At 37.1% G+C, this 14,483-nt stretch overlaps 1 protein-coding gene across 4 annotated transcripts in view; it reads left to right on the plus strand.

Annotated features, from left to right (window-relative positions):
• IMPA1 (inositol monophosphatase 1) overlaps positions 1 to 13,943 on the plus strand; it is a 32,835-nt gene extending 18,892 nt beyond the window's left edge. Inside the window, exons 7-9 of one of the 4 annotated variants that reach the window (XM_021088715.1) lie at positions 1,628 to 1,736; positions 10,839 to 10,990; positions 12,382 to 13,931. In XM_021088715.1, coding sequence (XP_020944374.1) covers positions 1,628 to 1,736; positions 10,839 to 10,990; positions 12,382 to 12,497 — 377 coding nt within the window. In that variant the 3' untranslated portion in view covers positions 12,498 to 13,931. 4 annotated transcript variants of the gene reach the window in all.

Here is a 14,483-nt window from a genome sequence, read left to right on the forward strand (position 1 = left end):
CCTGTGCCACCAGCAACACTCAATCCTTAGCCAACTGAGCAAGGCCCAGGATCCAACCCACATCCTCACAGACAATACGTCGGGTCATTAACCTGCTGAGCCATAATGGGAACCCTGAGGCATATTCATTTTTCAGTGTTTGATGATTGGCTTTTTAAGTCTTCCTTCTCTGGGACAGCTTGTTGCAGTTTTGAGGCAATTTTCCCCCCTAAACCATGTCCAACAGTTCCCACAGTTTGCACTTGTAGATTCTTTTAAGTGTGGCAAGAACTTAGAGACTTGGAAAACAATCTAAGTTCAGAACCCTCCTATGCTTTTATAGTTTTTCTCCTCAAACACTTACTTTGAGAGCAGATTTTGAGTTCATTTCCTTTTTATTGGATTCTGAGACCCCAGAGATTGGAAGATGCATCCTAATTTTCGAGCTATTAACATGTGCAAAAATGTGCATCTTAGAATTGAAGGAATGTAATAGTTTTCAAAGAGGTAACTCTTTCCCTTTTTCTATTATTTTTTCACTTTACCTGAGCAAGTTATGTGATTATTAGGAGAGCACGCAATTATAAACAGATTCTGGAAAAAAAAAAGTGGGGGGTGGGGGTTTCCCATTGTGGCGCAGCAGAAACGAATCCGACTAGTATCCATGAGGATGTGGGTTCAACCCCCGGCCTCGCTCAGTGGGTTAAGGATCCAGAGTTGCCTTGAACTGTGGTGTGAGTCGCAGACGCAGCTTGGATCTGGCATTGCTGTGGCTGTGGTGTAGGCTGGTAGCTACAGCTCCGATTCAACTCCTAGCCTGAGAACTTCCATATGCCAAGGGTGAAGCCCTAAAAAGCAAAAAGCTGGTGGGCATACATCCCAGCTGTGGGAGGACATGAAGTGTGAGGTGTACTAAGAGTAGCCTCTTAGCCAAGAGTGTTGAGTGTGTCCTGCACTTCGGTCACGATGGCAGAGAATGTAAAGTACTGGATAATCTGTAAAGTTAATAAATGGAGGTCAGATGAAATAGCCGCTATTTAATTTTTATTTCAAACCTATCTATAAATTATTTAATTTCTAAATTCCATTTTTCTTTTTTGTCTATTCTTCTTTTTTGTCTTTCTAGGGCTGCTCCTGCGACATATGGACGTTCCCAGGCTAGGGGTCAAATTGGAGCTGTAGCCGCTGGCCTACACCACAGCTCACAGCAACGCCAGATCCTTAACCCACTGAACAAGGCCAGGGATGGAGCCTGCGTCCTCATGTATGCTAGTCAGATTCCTTTCTGCTGAGCCACGACAGGAACTTTTAAATTCCTTTTCTTAAAAAACATGTACATAAGGCATGTGCTGGTTTCCCACCAAAGTTATCATGTAGGCAGACAAATTGGTTATATTCTGCACTTTGAGGGGAGCGGTCTAAGGAGCCAGATTCTTTTCGATGATTATATGAATGATGATAAAATAAATAAAAGAGATAGTAAATTGATCAATATTTTAATATTTAAAGCATAGAAAGAAACAAATATGATACAACTAGCAAGAGGGATAAAAAGTCCAATTTGTTCTGAGTTACAAGTTTCAAAATTTTTTTTTACCAGAATTCATATTAATAAACTCTAGTGATAATTTAAAACTTTTTCTTTTAGATGTTACCAACTCACTCTTGGTGACAGAGTTAGGCTCTTCCAGAACACCGGAGACTGTAAGAATTATTCTTTCTAATATGGAAAGGCTCCTTTGCATTCCCATCCATGGGTAAGCTCTTTTCACTTTCTCCCTGCAGTTTAACACTCTGTAATATTAACATTATAGATAATTTAACTTCCTAAGGAGTAAATTTTTTTATAAATTAAATTTTTTATTAATGGACATGGGATTGGTACCATAATTCTAATTTTATAATGTAATTATTTGAACTTTTATTTGAAAATAATCTCAAATTTAACAAAATTTACAGAAATAGAATACTACAAGAAACAACAAAAATGTACCCAGATTCACCTATTGTTGACATTTTGTTCCATTTGCTTTATCCTTTTATCATTTCTTCTTTTCTCTGTCTCTCTTTCTATGTGTGTGTGTGTGAGTGTGTGTATATGCACTCCTTTATTTCCCTGAATTGTTTCATGGTAAATTACTTAGATCATGGTTCTTTAGCTCTGTATACTTCAATTTATTTCCTAAGAATAGGGATATTCTTTTTCTTTCCTTTTTTTTTTTTTTTTTTTGGTCATGCCCGAGGCTTTTGGAAGCTCTCCTGCTAGGGATCAAACTTGCATCACAGCTGTAACCACAGCCATAGCAATGACAGTGCTGGATCCTTAACCCACCAAGCCTCGGGAGAACTCCCAAGAATATCTATAACCACAGTACAATTATGGACTTCATAAATTTATTCTTTTTTTTAAGTGATTTTTATTTTTTCCATTATAGCTGATTTACAGTGTTTTGTCAGTTTTCTACTGCACAGCGAGGTGACCCAGTCACACATATATGTATACATTGTTTCTTCTCACATTATCATGCTCCATCACAAGTGACCAGGCATAGTTCCCAGTGCTAAACAGCAGGATCCCATGGCTTATCCATTCCAAAGGCAATAATTTGCATTGATTAACTCCAAATTCCCAGTCCCTCCACTCCCTCTCCCTCCCTTTGGCAACAAGAAGTCTTTTCTCCAAGTCTATGATTTTCTTTTCTGTGGAAAGGTTCATTTGTGCCATATATTAGATTCCAGATACAAGAGTTATCATGGGGTATTTGTCTTTCTCTTTCTGACTTACTTCACTTAGTATGAGAATCTCTAGTTCCATCCATGTTGCTGCAAATGGTATTATTTTGTTCTTTTTTATAGCTGAGTAGTATTGCATTGTGTATATATGCCACATCTTCTTAGTCCAATCATCTGTCAATGGGGATTTAGGTTGTTTCCATGTCTTGGCTATTGTGAATAGTGCTGCAATGAACATGTGGGTGCATGTATGTTTTTCAAGGAATGATTTGTTTGGATATATGCCCAAGAGTGGGATTGCTGGGTCTTATGGTAGTCCTATATTTAGTTTTCTGAGGTACCTCCATACTGTTCTCCATAATGGTTGTACCAATTTACAGTCCCACCAATAGTGTAGGAGGGTTCCCTTTTCTCCACACCCTATCCAGCATTTGTTATTTGTGGACTTATTAATGATGGTCAGTCTGACTGGTGTGAGGTGGTACCTCATAGTAGTTTTGATTAGCATTTCTCTGATAATCAGTGATGTTGAGCATTTTTTCATGTGCTTGTTGACCATCTGTGTATCTTCTTTGGAGAAATGTCTATTCAGGTCTTTTACCCATTTTTCCATTGGGTTGTTGGCTTTTTTGCTGTTGAGTTGTATAAGTTGGTTGTATATTTTAGCTGTTAAGCCCTTGTCAGTTGCATCATTTGAAACTATTTTCTCCCATTCTGTAAGTTGTCTTTTTGTTTTTTGCTTTTTTTTATGGTTTCCTTTGCTGTGCAAAAAGCTTGTCAGTTTGATTAGGTCCCATTGGTTTATTTTCACTTTTATTTCTGTTTCTTTGAGAGACTGACCTGAGAAAACGTTAGTAAGGTTGGTATCAGAGAATGTTTTGCCTGTGTTCTCTTCTAGGAGTTTGATGGTGTCTTGTCTTACATTTAAGTCTTTAAGCCATCTTGAGTTTATTTTTGTGCATGGTGTGAGGGTATGTTCCAGTTTCATTGATTTACATAAATTTATTCTTAATCTAATCAGCCATCCATACCTACTTAGTTTTGTCAGTTGATCTAATAATGTCTTTTATACCATTTTTCTTCCTTCAGTGCAAGATTCAGTCTAGGGTCAGCATTACATTTAGTTGCCGTGTTTCTTTCACCACCTTTAATCTGGAACATTTCCACAGCCTAAGCGGTTACCCACTTGCTCTAAGTTTTCAAGTTATTTGCATAGAGGTTTGCAAGGTAAACTCTTATAATTTATTTCTGGCCTCTCTATATCAATAATTATTTCCCCCTTGTCCTTTCTTATTTTGTATATTTGTGCTTTCTTCTTCTTAAAAAAATATTGATTACGTTACTTGGGGTTTGTCCATTTTTTTCAAAGAAAGTTTTGATTATTAATCTGATCTACTTTTTTTCTCTTTTCTGTTTTATTACTTTCATCATTGTACATTCTTTTGGTTCATTTTGTTGTTTCTTTTTTCTCTTTTTGAGAATTTATTTTTATGCTTTGATTTGTATTGATATCTAGGCTCTAAATTTTTATCTGATTACTGCTTTGAATGTATCCTATAGATTTATTTTGATGTGAAGTTTTACATTGTAATTATTTTTCCCCAAATCTGTAACTTCTGCTTATATTTCCCTTTTCACCCAAGAGTTTTGTTCTTAAATTTCCACGGGGAAATGCTTATTTTTGTTTTTTTAATTTCTTTTTTAATTTGTAGTTTTATTACATTGTAATAAATATATTTGATGGGACTTTATTTTTTTTGGTGCTCAATATATGATCCTTTTTTGTGGAATGTCCATATGCATGGGAAAAAAAAAAGGACCTTCTGCATTGTACTTTGATGTTTAGACTTCGGAATTGCAATCCCTGCTTTCTCCATTTGCCTGGTTAATCTTTGTCTGTTCTTATCTTTTTTTTTTTCTTCTTTTTACCGCCACAATTGCAGCATAAGGAAGTTCCTGGCAAGGGGTTCAATCAGAGCGGCAGCTGCCAGCCTATACCACAGCCACAACACCACCAGATCCAGTTGCATCTTTGACCTGCGCCGCAGCTTACAGATTCTTAATCCCCTGAGCAAGGCCAGGGGATCGAAACTGCATCATCAAGGACACTGTGTCTTGTTCCTCACGCCCTGAGCCGCAATGGCAACTATTACTCTTATCCTTAGTCCTTTTGAATCACTGAATTTTAAGTGCATCTCTTGAATACAGCATAGAGTGGAAAATCTTTTTCTTTTAATCAAAAAGTTAGGCTTATTCATTTATTGATAAAACAATTTCATTTGGTCTCAATTCTGTTGTATTATCTTATTTTGAAATTACATTGTATAGTATGTTAATAGTTATGGTGTTTACTTAATGTGTCCTCGCTGCCTTTTTTTCTCTTTTTCTATTTATGAAAGGTTCAGTTTTATTCTGCTGGGCTTCTTTATTAAAACTCTTTATAATGCCCTTAATATTCTCTTTCTTACTTAACCATTTACTATCTATAAAGGCTCCAGAACTTTTTGGCTCTTGCTTGTTGCCTATAAAGAGTGATTTTTCTCTACTTTTCTCTTTTTATGCCCCTTTCCATTCAATTTTTAAAGTTGCATTTTTTCTATTTTGTCAGACGTACTCTTATTATGTATTCTTTCATCCATGGACCCACCCTGTGGTCTTAGTTTTTCCTTTGACTTTATAAAATGCTCACAGTCCTAAAGTAAAGTTTTCCCAGTGTCGAAAGTTCAGAAGTTACAGAATTAAAACCAGTGAATCACTGAAGTAGTAACTAGTAGAAGTTTATTGTACACACACCAAAAAGACAGTTTGCAAATCAGGAATATACAAACCTAAACATGGAATGAAGCTCAGGTATGTATTATTATAAAGCAGCTTATAAAGTAAGAAAGCAGTAACTGTTTATTCTTCACAGTGATTGGTTATCATGGAGTTTTTTATTTTTGGGGGCTGTGGCATATGGAAGTTCCTAGGCCACAGAGCAAAGCCAAGCCACAGTAGTGGCAATACCGGATCCTTAACTGCTAGACCACCAGGGAACTCCTAGAATTTTCTTAAATTATAGGAAATTAATTAGTGGTTACTTCATTTTTTTTTGTCTTTTTAGGGCCACATCCACGGCATATGGAGGTTCCCAGGCTAAGGAGTCCAATTGGAGCAGTAGACGTTGGCCTATTCCACAGCCACAGCAATGCTGGATCCAAGCTGTGTATGCGACCTACACCACAGTTCACAAGGCAGCACTAGAACCTTAACCCACTGAGTGAGGCCGGGGATCCAACCCGCATCCTCATGGATGCTAGTCGGGTTCTTTAACTGCTGAGTTACAACAGAAACTCCTGATTAGTTATTACTTCATATCTACCTTGGGAAACAATTTAAGTCATGCTTGTGATTTCCAGAAAGATAAGGAAGAAATGACCCAGATAGAGTTAGTTTTGCAGTATCCTCTAAATTAAGCTTTGGTTTGTATGACAAAACTGGTTTTAGAATTTTTGACTTTAATACCAGTTTCCTTTAGATTGGATGAAGCTCATCCTCTGGTAGATTCCTTGGAAAGGGCGCACATGCACAGTATTCCATGAGATCTGGCACATTCCAAACTGTTTTTCTATGGTCTTGAAGCTTGAAGGACAGCTTGGTTGGATAGAACATCCCTGGTGCAAGAAAGCATGAACTACATTTAGTAAAGATGCTGTTTCACTGTTGCCTTGTTTTGTATGTTGTTTTTGTGAAATCTGATGCCATTCAGATTTTTTGTTTTTTAAATTACTTCATGTTTTACTTGGAAGCTCTGAGAAAATTTTTTTTTTTTTTAATCTGTCATGGCTAACACTTTTATAAGGATATAGCTTGGAATTGCTCTTTCTGGGGTGGTTTTCTGCAATAGTAGATGCATGTCCTTTTTTTCCTTCTATCTGGAAAGTTTTTATGAGTTTTAGTTTTAAATGTTAGTTCAATTCTGCTGTTTTCATTTTCTTCTTCAGAGATACCAGCAGGAATATTCGACCTCCTTTGTGTCTTCCCTTTCACCCACTTTGGACTTCTTTGTTATTTATTTATTTGTTTGATCATGCCCAGGTTTGCTGAACTTACCAGGCCATGGATTGAACCCATACCATAGCAGTGTCCCAAACCACAGCAGTGACAACACCGATGCTTAAACTGCTAAACCACCAGGGAGCTCCTTTCTTTTATTGCTTTTCCTCACTGCCCTTTATTAAGTTTTTGCTTGCATCTGTTCTCTTTAGGGTACCTTGTAATTTAGTCTTCATTCCTGATAGAATTTGTCTTTTTTCTCTTACTTCTTTTCTGAGTTCAGTCATCTCTTGTTTTATTTTTTCCTGGTTTTGTTTTGTTTGTTTTTGTGCTTAGTTTTTTGGGGAGAAACTTTAGTAGCCAAAAAAACCCAAAACACTTTTATTAGCAATGTCTGATGTTTCACAGTAGTTTTTGTGTGGATGTGTCTACTTTTTTCTATTAATATTCATTTTGTGATCTAGGTCCCTGGTTACAGAGCTTCTTATTCCATCAATTCTGCTCCTCTGTGCAGTTTATATTATGAATCTCTGTTAAATGGTGGTGGGAGGTTGGGATTGGCATGCCTTGTTTCTCTTTCATTTCTCAGGATATTTAATGTTTCACTTTTAGTTCCTGCTTTTCCCTCACTTTGTCCAAAGAGGTACCACCTCTTTTTTACAAAAAAAAAAAATAATTAAAAAATAATTATATATTAATTATAAATGACATTCATGAGGTAAAGCAAATCATTATGGGTCAGTTTCCTTTGTTTAATTTGGGGGGATTCATTTAGAAGAGATGCATTGTGTTTGTCTACTTAAATGATGTTTTCTGGTATCATGCTTTAGGTAATACTTTCATTATAAACATAACTACTCTTTTTGTTTGTTTTTTGCTTTTTAGGGCCACATCCATGGCATATGGAGGTTCCCAGGCTAGGGGTCAAATTGGAGCTGTAGCTGAGGCCTATGCCACAGCCACGGCAACGCAGGATCTGAGCCATGTCTTTGACCTGCATCACAGCTCACGGCAATGCCAGACCCTAACCCACTGAGCAAGGCCAAGGATTGAACCTGCATCCTCATGGATGCCAGTCAGATTCATTAACTACTGAGCCACGACGGGAACTCCCATAGCTACTCTTTTTTGAAGCTTTTATATATGCTAGGTCCTCTGCTAGGTGCTTTATAGTTGTTGGTTCTAATCATTGAAACAGTGGCCAAGGTAAGTTGGTATCCCAATTTTGATAAGAAAGCTAAAACTAGAAGAAGAAACTTTGTCAAAATTATAGTTTTTAAATAGCTGAGCAGGGGAGCAAACTCAAATCTGTATGATGCTAAAGATAGTCTTTTTTACTCTATACCATTGTAGCCTTATAGGAGGATTAGACTAAGATAAGATTCAGAGCACATGCAAAATCTAGACCACAGCCTCAATTATTTGGTAATTAAGTACTGTCTTTAGTATTATTTGTCCATAAAAGTGTATGCTTTCTGATCAAAAGACCCCTTGCCCAAGAGCAGATTATGTACATTAAAAGGAGACAGAAGCATTGCCTATAGCACTGTTCTTCCAGCCTAAGGTTCTGTCTCTGAATAGAATACCAAGAGGCTATTTGAGAAAGATCTCAGTATTTCCTTTCCATAACATGAGATATGAACTATCACATATCCCATGAGAAAAGGGGGAAAATACACCATTCTTTATAAATTAAAAAAAGATGCTAAAGTTAATTTGGTATTATACATTGCTAAAGCAGTCAGACGTCCATTCGAGCTTATTGGGGTTGTTAGTTCTTTCTTAAGTTTGATATACAGTGAGAACATAGACAATAAAATGTATTTGAAATTAAGGGCATCATGTAATTCTAATCTTTTTTTTTTTAAAGTGCTTTGGCATGAAGGATGTAAATGCAGGTGCAATACTTTATTTTTTAGATACAAAACAAATACAAACTAGTCATCAACTTCCCATTATTTTTATTTCTTTTCTTTTTTTTTTTTAGGGCCACAGCATATGGAAGTTCCCAGGCCAGGGTTTGAATCAGAGCTACAGCTGCCGGCCTACACCATAGCCACAGCAAGACCAGATCTGAGCTCTGTTAGTGACCTACACCACGGCTCATGGCAACACTGGATCCTTAACCCACTGAGCAGGGCCAGGGATGGAACCTGCATCTTCATGGATACTAGTCTGATTTTTTTTCTGCTGCACCACAATGGGAACTCCCCCATTATTTCTTTAAAATAAATAGTGAAAGGAGTTCCCGCCGTGGCTCAGTGGTTAACGAATCTGACTAGGAACCATGAGGTTGCGGGTTCCATCCCTGGCCTTGCTCAGTGGGTTAAGGATCCGGCGTTGCCGTGATCTGTGGTGTAGGCTGCAGACGCGGCTCGGATCTCGCATTGCTGTGGCTCTGGCGTAGACCAGTGGCTACAGCTCTGATTGGACCCCTAGCCTGGGAACCTCCATATGCCGCAGGAGCGGCCCAAGAAATAGCAAAAAGACCAAAAAAATAAAATAAAATAAAATAAAATAAAATAGTGAAGGATCTCAGTGAACAGACCTTACTGCTTTATTTTCAGAAGGTTAAACAATTGAAGTTTGAGTAAAAACCATTTGAAAGTAGTAACTTACAGACATGATGACTTCTTTTTCTTAAACACTTGTGTGTGTATATTTTTGATAAAAGACATTCTCTAACATAACCATAGTACAGTTATAAAAATCAGGAAGTTAACATTGATACATCATCTAAAATAATGACTTTATCCAAATTTTGAAAAACTTCTGGTCTAAGATCCAATCCAGTATCATACACATACATTGTATTTAGTTGTCAATTTCTCATCAGTTTTTTTTAATCCAGAGCAGTTACTCTGTCTTTGTCTTTTACGACCTTGACTTTTTTGAAAAGTGTAGGCCAATTACTTTGTAGTATGTCTCTTGATCTGAGTTTGTCAGATTTCCTCATAATTAGATTTTGGGTTATGCATTTTCGGCAGGAATGCAACAGAGGTAATGTTATGACCTTCTCTGTGCATTTTATCAGGAGGCACATGATATCTTTTTGTCCCATTATTGGATACTAACTTCGATCACTTGGTAATAGTGACCTTGCTGTCTTTCATCCACTCATTTCAGCATTTATTGATGACTCTTTCTTGAATCACTTATTATTATAATGGCTAATAAATGGTCCATACTTACCTTAACTTGGTATATTTCCAAGGAAAAGTTACTATGAGAAGGCAAGCCTGAAATAGTCTTCCCAGGCAGGCCTAGATCTATGCAGAGCCCAGCCCTGCTCTTACATTTTGGTCACATGGACTGATGCCCAGGAAGCTGGGAATGACCAGTAGCACATTCTCACTCTCCTGAAAACTGATTGTATTGTGGGGCTGCCATCTCTGGGTTTAGACCACAATGAACATACACACATGCCCCAATAGTGGAATTATAGCATTTTCTTTTTTTTTTTTTTAATATCTATGTTTTTTTTCATTTACTTTATTTTTTTATTTTTTTCTTTTAAGTGACAATTGCAACAATTTTTAATATTTATTATTTATTTATTTTGCTTTTTGGGGCCACACCTGTGCCACATGAAGTTCTCAGGCTAGGGGTCAAATCAGAGCTACAGCTGCCAGCCTACACCACAATCACAGCAATGCAGGATCTGAGCCGCGTCTGTGACCTATACCACAGGTCACAGCAACGTCAGATCCTTAACCTACTGAGTGAGACCAGGGATTGAACCTGTAACTCCATGGTTCCTAGTCTGATTCGTTTCTGCTGCGCCACGACGAGAACTCCGAATTATAGCACTTTCTTCAGTTTTTTTATTTCCCTGAAAATATGGTTGTTTTAATGTTTATCTTATTAAATGATTGCTCTGCAAAAATCACTTTTGACATTTATTTAGTGCATGATGATAATTAGATTTTGCATATTTTTATTTTAAAATTAGATATGACCTTTTTTCAACATCCTCTAGATTGGTTCAGATTATCTCAGTCAACACAGAAAGAAACTGAAGTTAATAAAGAGGAATGCCTTATTTGAAATAATTATGTTTCCAATCTTATTTTTTAAATGTTATTGGTTAGGATCCGAGGTGTTGGAACAGCAGCCCTTAATATGTGCTTTGTGGCAGCTGGAGTTGCAGATGCATTTTATGAAATGGGAATTCACTGCTGGGATATGGCAGGTGCTGGCATTATTGTTACTGAAGCTGGTGGAGTCCTCATGGATATAACAGGTAATATTACAGGACAGTAAAGCATTGTTTCTTTCCATACCTATTGGATGCTTCTCCAGATGTAACTTTTTTTCTTTTAATGTTTCATCTAATGTTTTCTTTCAGTGTTTACCCTTCAACTCTTTTTTTTTTTTTTCCCTTGCTTTTTAGGGCCCCACCTGAGGCATATGGATGTTCCCAGGGTAGGGGTCTAATCAGAGCTACACCACAGCTGGGCTGCACCACAGCCACAGCAACGCAGGATCCAAGCCGTGTCTGCGATCTATACCACAGCTCACGGCAATGCCAGATCCTTAACCCATTGAGCAAGGCTAGGGATCAGTTCCTAGTTGGATCCGTTTCCTCTGTGCCACGATGGGAAGTCCTACCCTTCAACCCTTAAAGGCAAAACAAGCCATGTAACTTTCTGCAAAATCAAAATTACAAACATTGGGAGATAGAGGCAAGGAGAAGAAGCTAATGGTAGTGATTAATAATGGTAAATAGCTAAGCCTCTTCAGGTATGGGTATCAGGAACTCTTGAGAGGCTACAGGAAAAGTCTGAATCTGAGGAGTATGCCAAGAGCTTTTTGAACGGTGACCATGGTGGTGGTTGAACATGAGCTTCTTCCACCATCACTTCCTTCCTTGGGCCTAAAGAAGTTACATATACTTCTTTGCGCTGATGGTGATTTTTTTTTTTTTTTTTTTTTGGTCTTTTTGCACTTTTTAGGGCTGCGCCCACAGCATATGGAGGTTCCCAGGCTAGGGGTCTAATCGGAGCTGTAGCCATCAGCCTACACCAGAACCACAGCAACGCCAGATCCGAGTCGCCTCTGAGATCCAACCACAGCTCACGGCAATGCCGGATCCTCAACCCACTGAGCGAGGCCAGGGATCAAACCCGCAACCTCATGGTTCCTAGTCAGATTTGTTTCTGCTGCACCACGACAGGAACTCCGATATTTTTAAAGAGGGAACCTGGGTTAAAATAATTCGCCAGTGGTCTGGGAGAAAGGCAGCAAAGAATTAAGAAAATGGGAAGGAGAGTGGTGTGAAAATTCACTGGAGTCAAATTTTCTGTCCATAGTTTCCCAAACATTAAAGAGGTAATAAGAGTAATAAAAAGAAAATATAGAACACACAAAAAAGGAAATAGTGAAAAAATGACATTTTCCAAACTAGTATGTTTGAGACCCTCCTCCCTCCAAAGCTGGTATTTACTAAAAGAAGATCCTAAGAAATTTACATATTATCAGAGTTCAAATCATTATGGTTATGAGACAGTGTAGATTTTTAAAGATAAACGAAAGTATTACAGTGTTATCGTTGACCATAGTATGCGTTGCTATGCTAGTTTTGTAGGAATTATTTTTGTATGAGATCTAACCATTTTCCATATTTTATTTTAGGTGGACCATTTGATTTGATGTCACGAAGAGTAATTGCTTCAAGTAATAAAGCATTAGGAGAAAGAATAGCCAAAGAAATTCAGATAATACCTCTTCAAAGAGATGATGAAGATTAATTTTAACAGCTTCACACATTCAGTCCCAGTCACATCTCTCCAGGCTTGCTGGTGCATTGATGGGTGTTACAGAATTCGGGACATCTGTTCTACCTGAATAATATGATTGGCTTAAATTGTCTTTGATGCCCAGATTGAAAAATTGCTACTTGTTCTGCATTTTACTAAGAGTAGGCATGCAAGAATGGAGGAAATATTTGCTTTAAAAATTTCTGTGTGTTAAGACTGTACTCTGGGAAAAAAGACGCAGGGAGTTGTTGAGATAGGTATCACATCCACTGAAATAGTCAGTTAGCAATTTAGAGTTTCCAAGTATTTATGAGTGAGCCTCTGAAATTTTGACAGTTTTGTGCATGTGCATTCTTAATTAGAAAGTTAAATTTTGGGGAAAAATTTTTTTTCTTTAGTTCCAAAAGCCATGCTTAATTAAATTTGTAAGAAGTATATAATGAATACTTCCTAGACAAAAGGTTTCTTTCTTTGCAGAGAACCTTGTTTTATTCATCAGTATACATGTAGTACCAAACATGGTGCCTATAAAATAGAAGACAATCCAAAAATAAGCCTTGAAGGGATGGATATTTTGACGGTAGCAGTTCCTAGTTGCTGCATAAAGTAATGAGCTCATCATTCTGTAGTTTCACTTCAGGTTTAGAAGTAAAAATTATCTAGTCATCCTTTTTATATTTCATATCACCATTCTTTTTAACATTTCTCATTTCCATGGCATTTCAACTACTGTACCTCCTGATATCATTTATAATTATGGGCATTTCCCTAGTTTGTATATTTTTCAAAACACTGCATTACCATATTTGCTTTGATTTCTTTAAAGTCTCTATATAAAAGAAAAGAAGCGGTTTCAAAAGAGCTAATGTAACTAGATACTGTATGACACTTTACTGAATTCAAAATTCAGATTTTAAAGATGTTCAGACTGATCTGGTTGAGCACAGGGAAGCTGGGACCTGGCAGATACACTGCATTATGAAGATCAAACTATGTGTTTCTTCCCAAACTCCTTATTTAACTCTGTCACTACTAGATTCTGTTCAGCCTTTAAATATTCCTTAATAGTCTTTGTCTTCTCAAACTGAAAAAAGAAATTGCTCTGGGTCATAGATATTTTTAAAAGATTAATTTATTGCTTAGCCTTTGCACTTGGCAAGTGAACAGACCATGAAGTTTTGTTATAGGCTCATGTGAGCTGTATATTTGATGCAATGAAAAATGCTTCTACCAAGTTTTCAAGCCAGGGCGTTATTTTATTGTGCACATCTAATACGTCAGATATATATGAACTAAGATTTGAGCATTATAGTTACTGTATTTGTACTGTTGCTCACATGTATCTCATACTGTACTATTCTAAAATAGGTTGTTTTTGCAGTTAAATTTATTGTAATTAAGAATAAATTTGAAATAAAAATATAATTGGTGTGCTGATTTTAGAGTTTTTTGTTGTTGAGTTTTAATATTTAACTTGCAGTTGTGGCTGAAAAGATGCTTTTGGTTCTTGCCTGAATTTTCCCCAACTTTTCTAAAGATTTTTAAAATACTCCTTTAATAGGTAGCTCTTTTTCATTCTAACTGCAGTTAGATGTTTTGTGATTGAAATTTCTTTAGACATTGAAAATGAATGATTGATAAGTAAACTGTTCAACAATAATTTGAAAATCTTTTCTTGATTATCAGAACTTAATTAGAATTAACACATACAGGAGTTCCTGTCATGGCATAGTGGAAATGAATCTGACTAGGAAACATGAGGTTGTGGGTTCGATCCCTGGTCTCTTTCAGTGGGTAAAGGATCTGGCATTGCTATGAGCAGTGGTGTAGGTTGCAGACGCAGCTCAGATCTTGAATTACTCTGGCCGTGGCATCGTGGCGTCGGCTGGCAGCTCTAGCTCTGATTAGACCCCTAGCCTGGGAACCTCCATATGCCACAAGAGCAGCCCTAAAAAAAGCAAAAAAAAAAAAAAAAAA

Source organism: Sus scrofa, chromosome 4, assembly GCF_000003025.6.
Source record: "Sus scrofa isolate TJ Tabasco breed Duroc chromosome 4, Sscrofa11.1, whole genome shotgun sequence".
In the NCBI taxonomy this organism is placed as follows: domain Eukaryota; kingdom Metazoa; phylum Chordata; class Mammalia; order Artiodactyla; family Suidae; genus Sus; species Sus scrofa.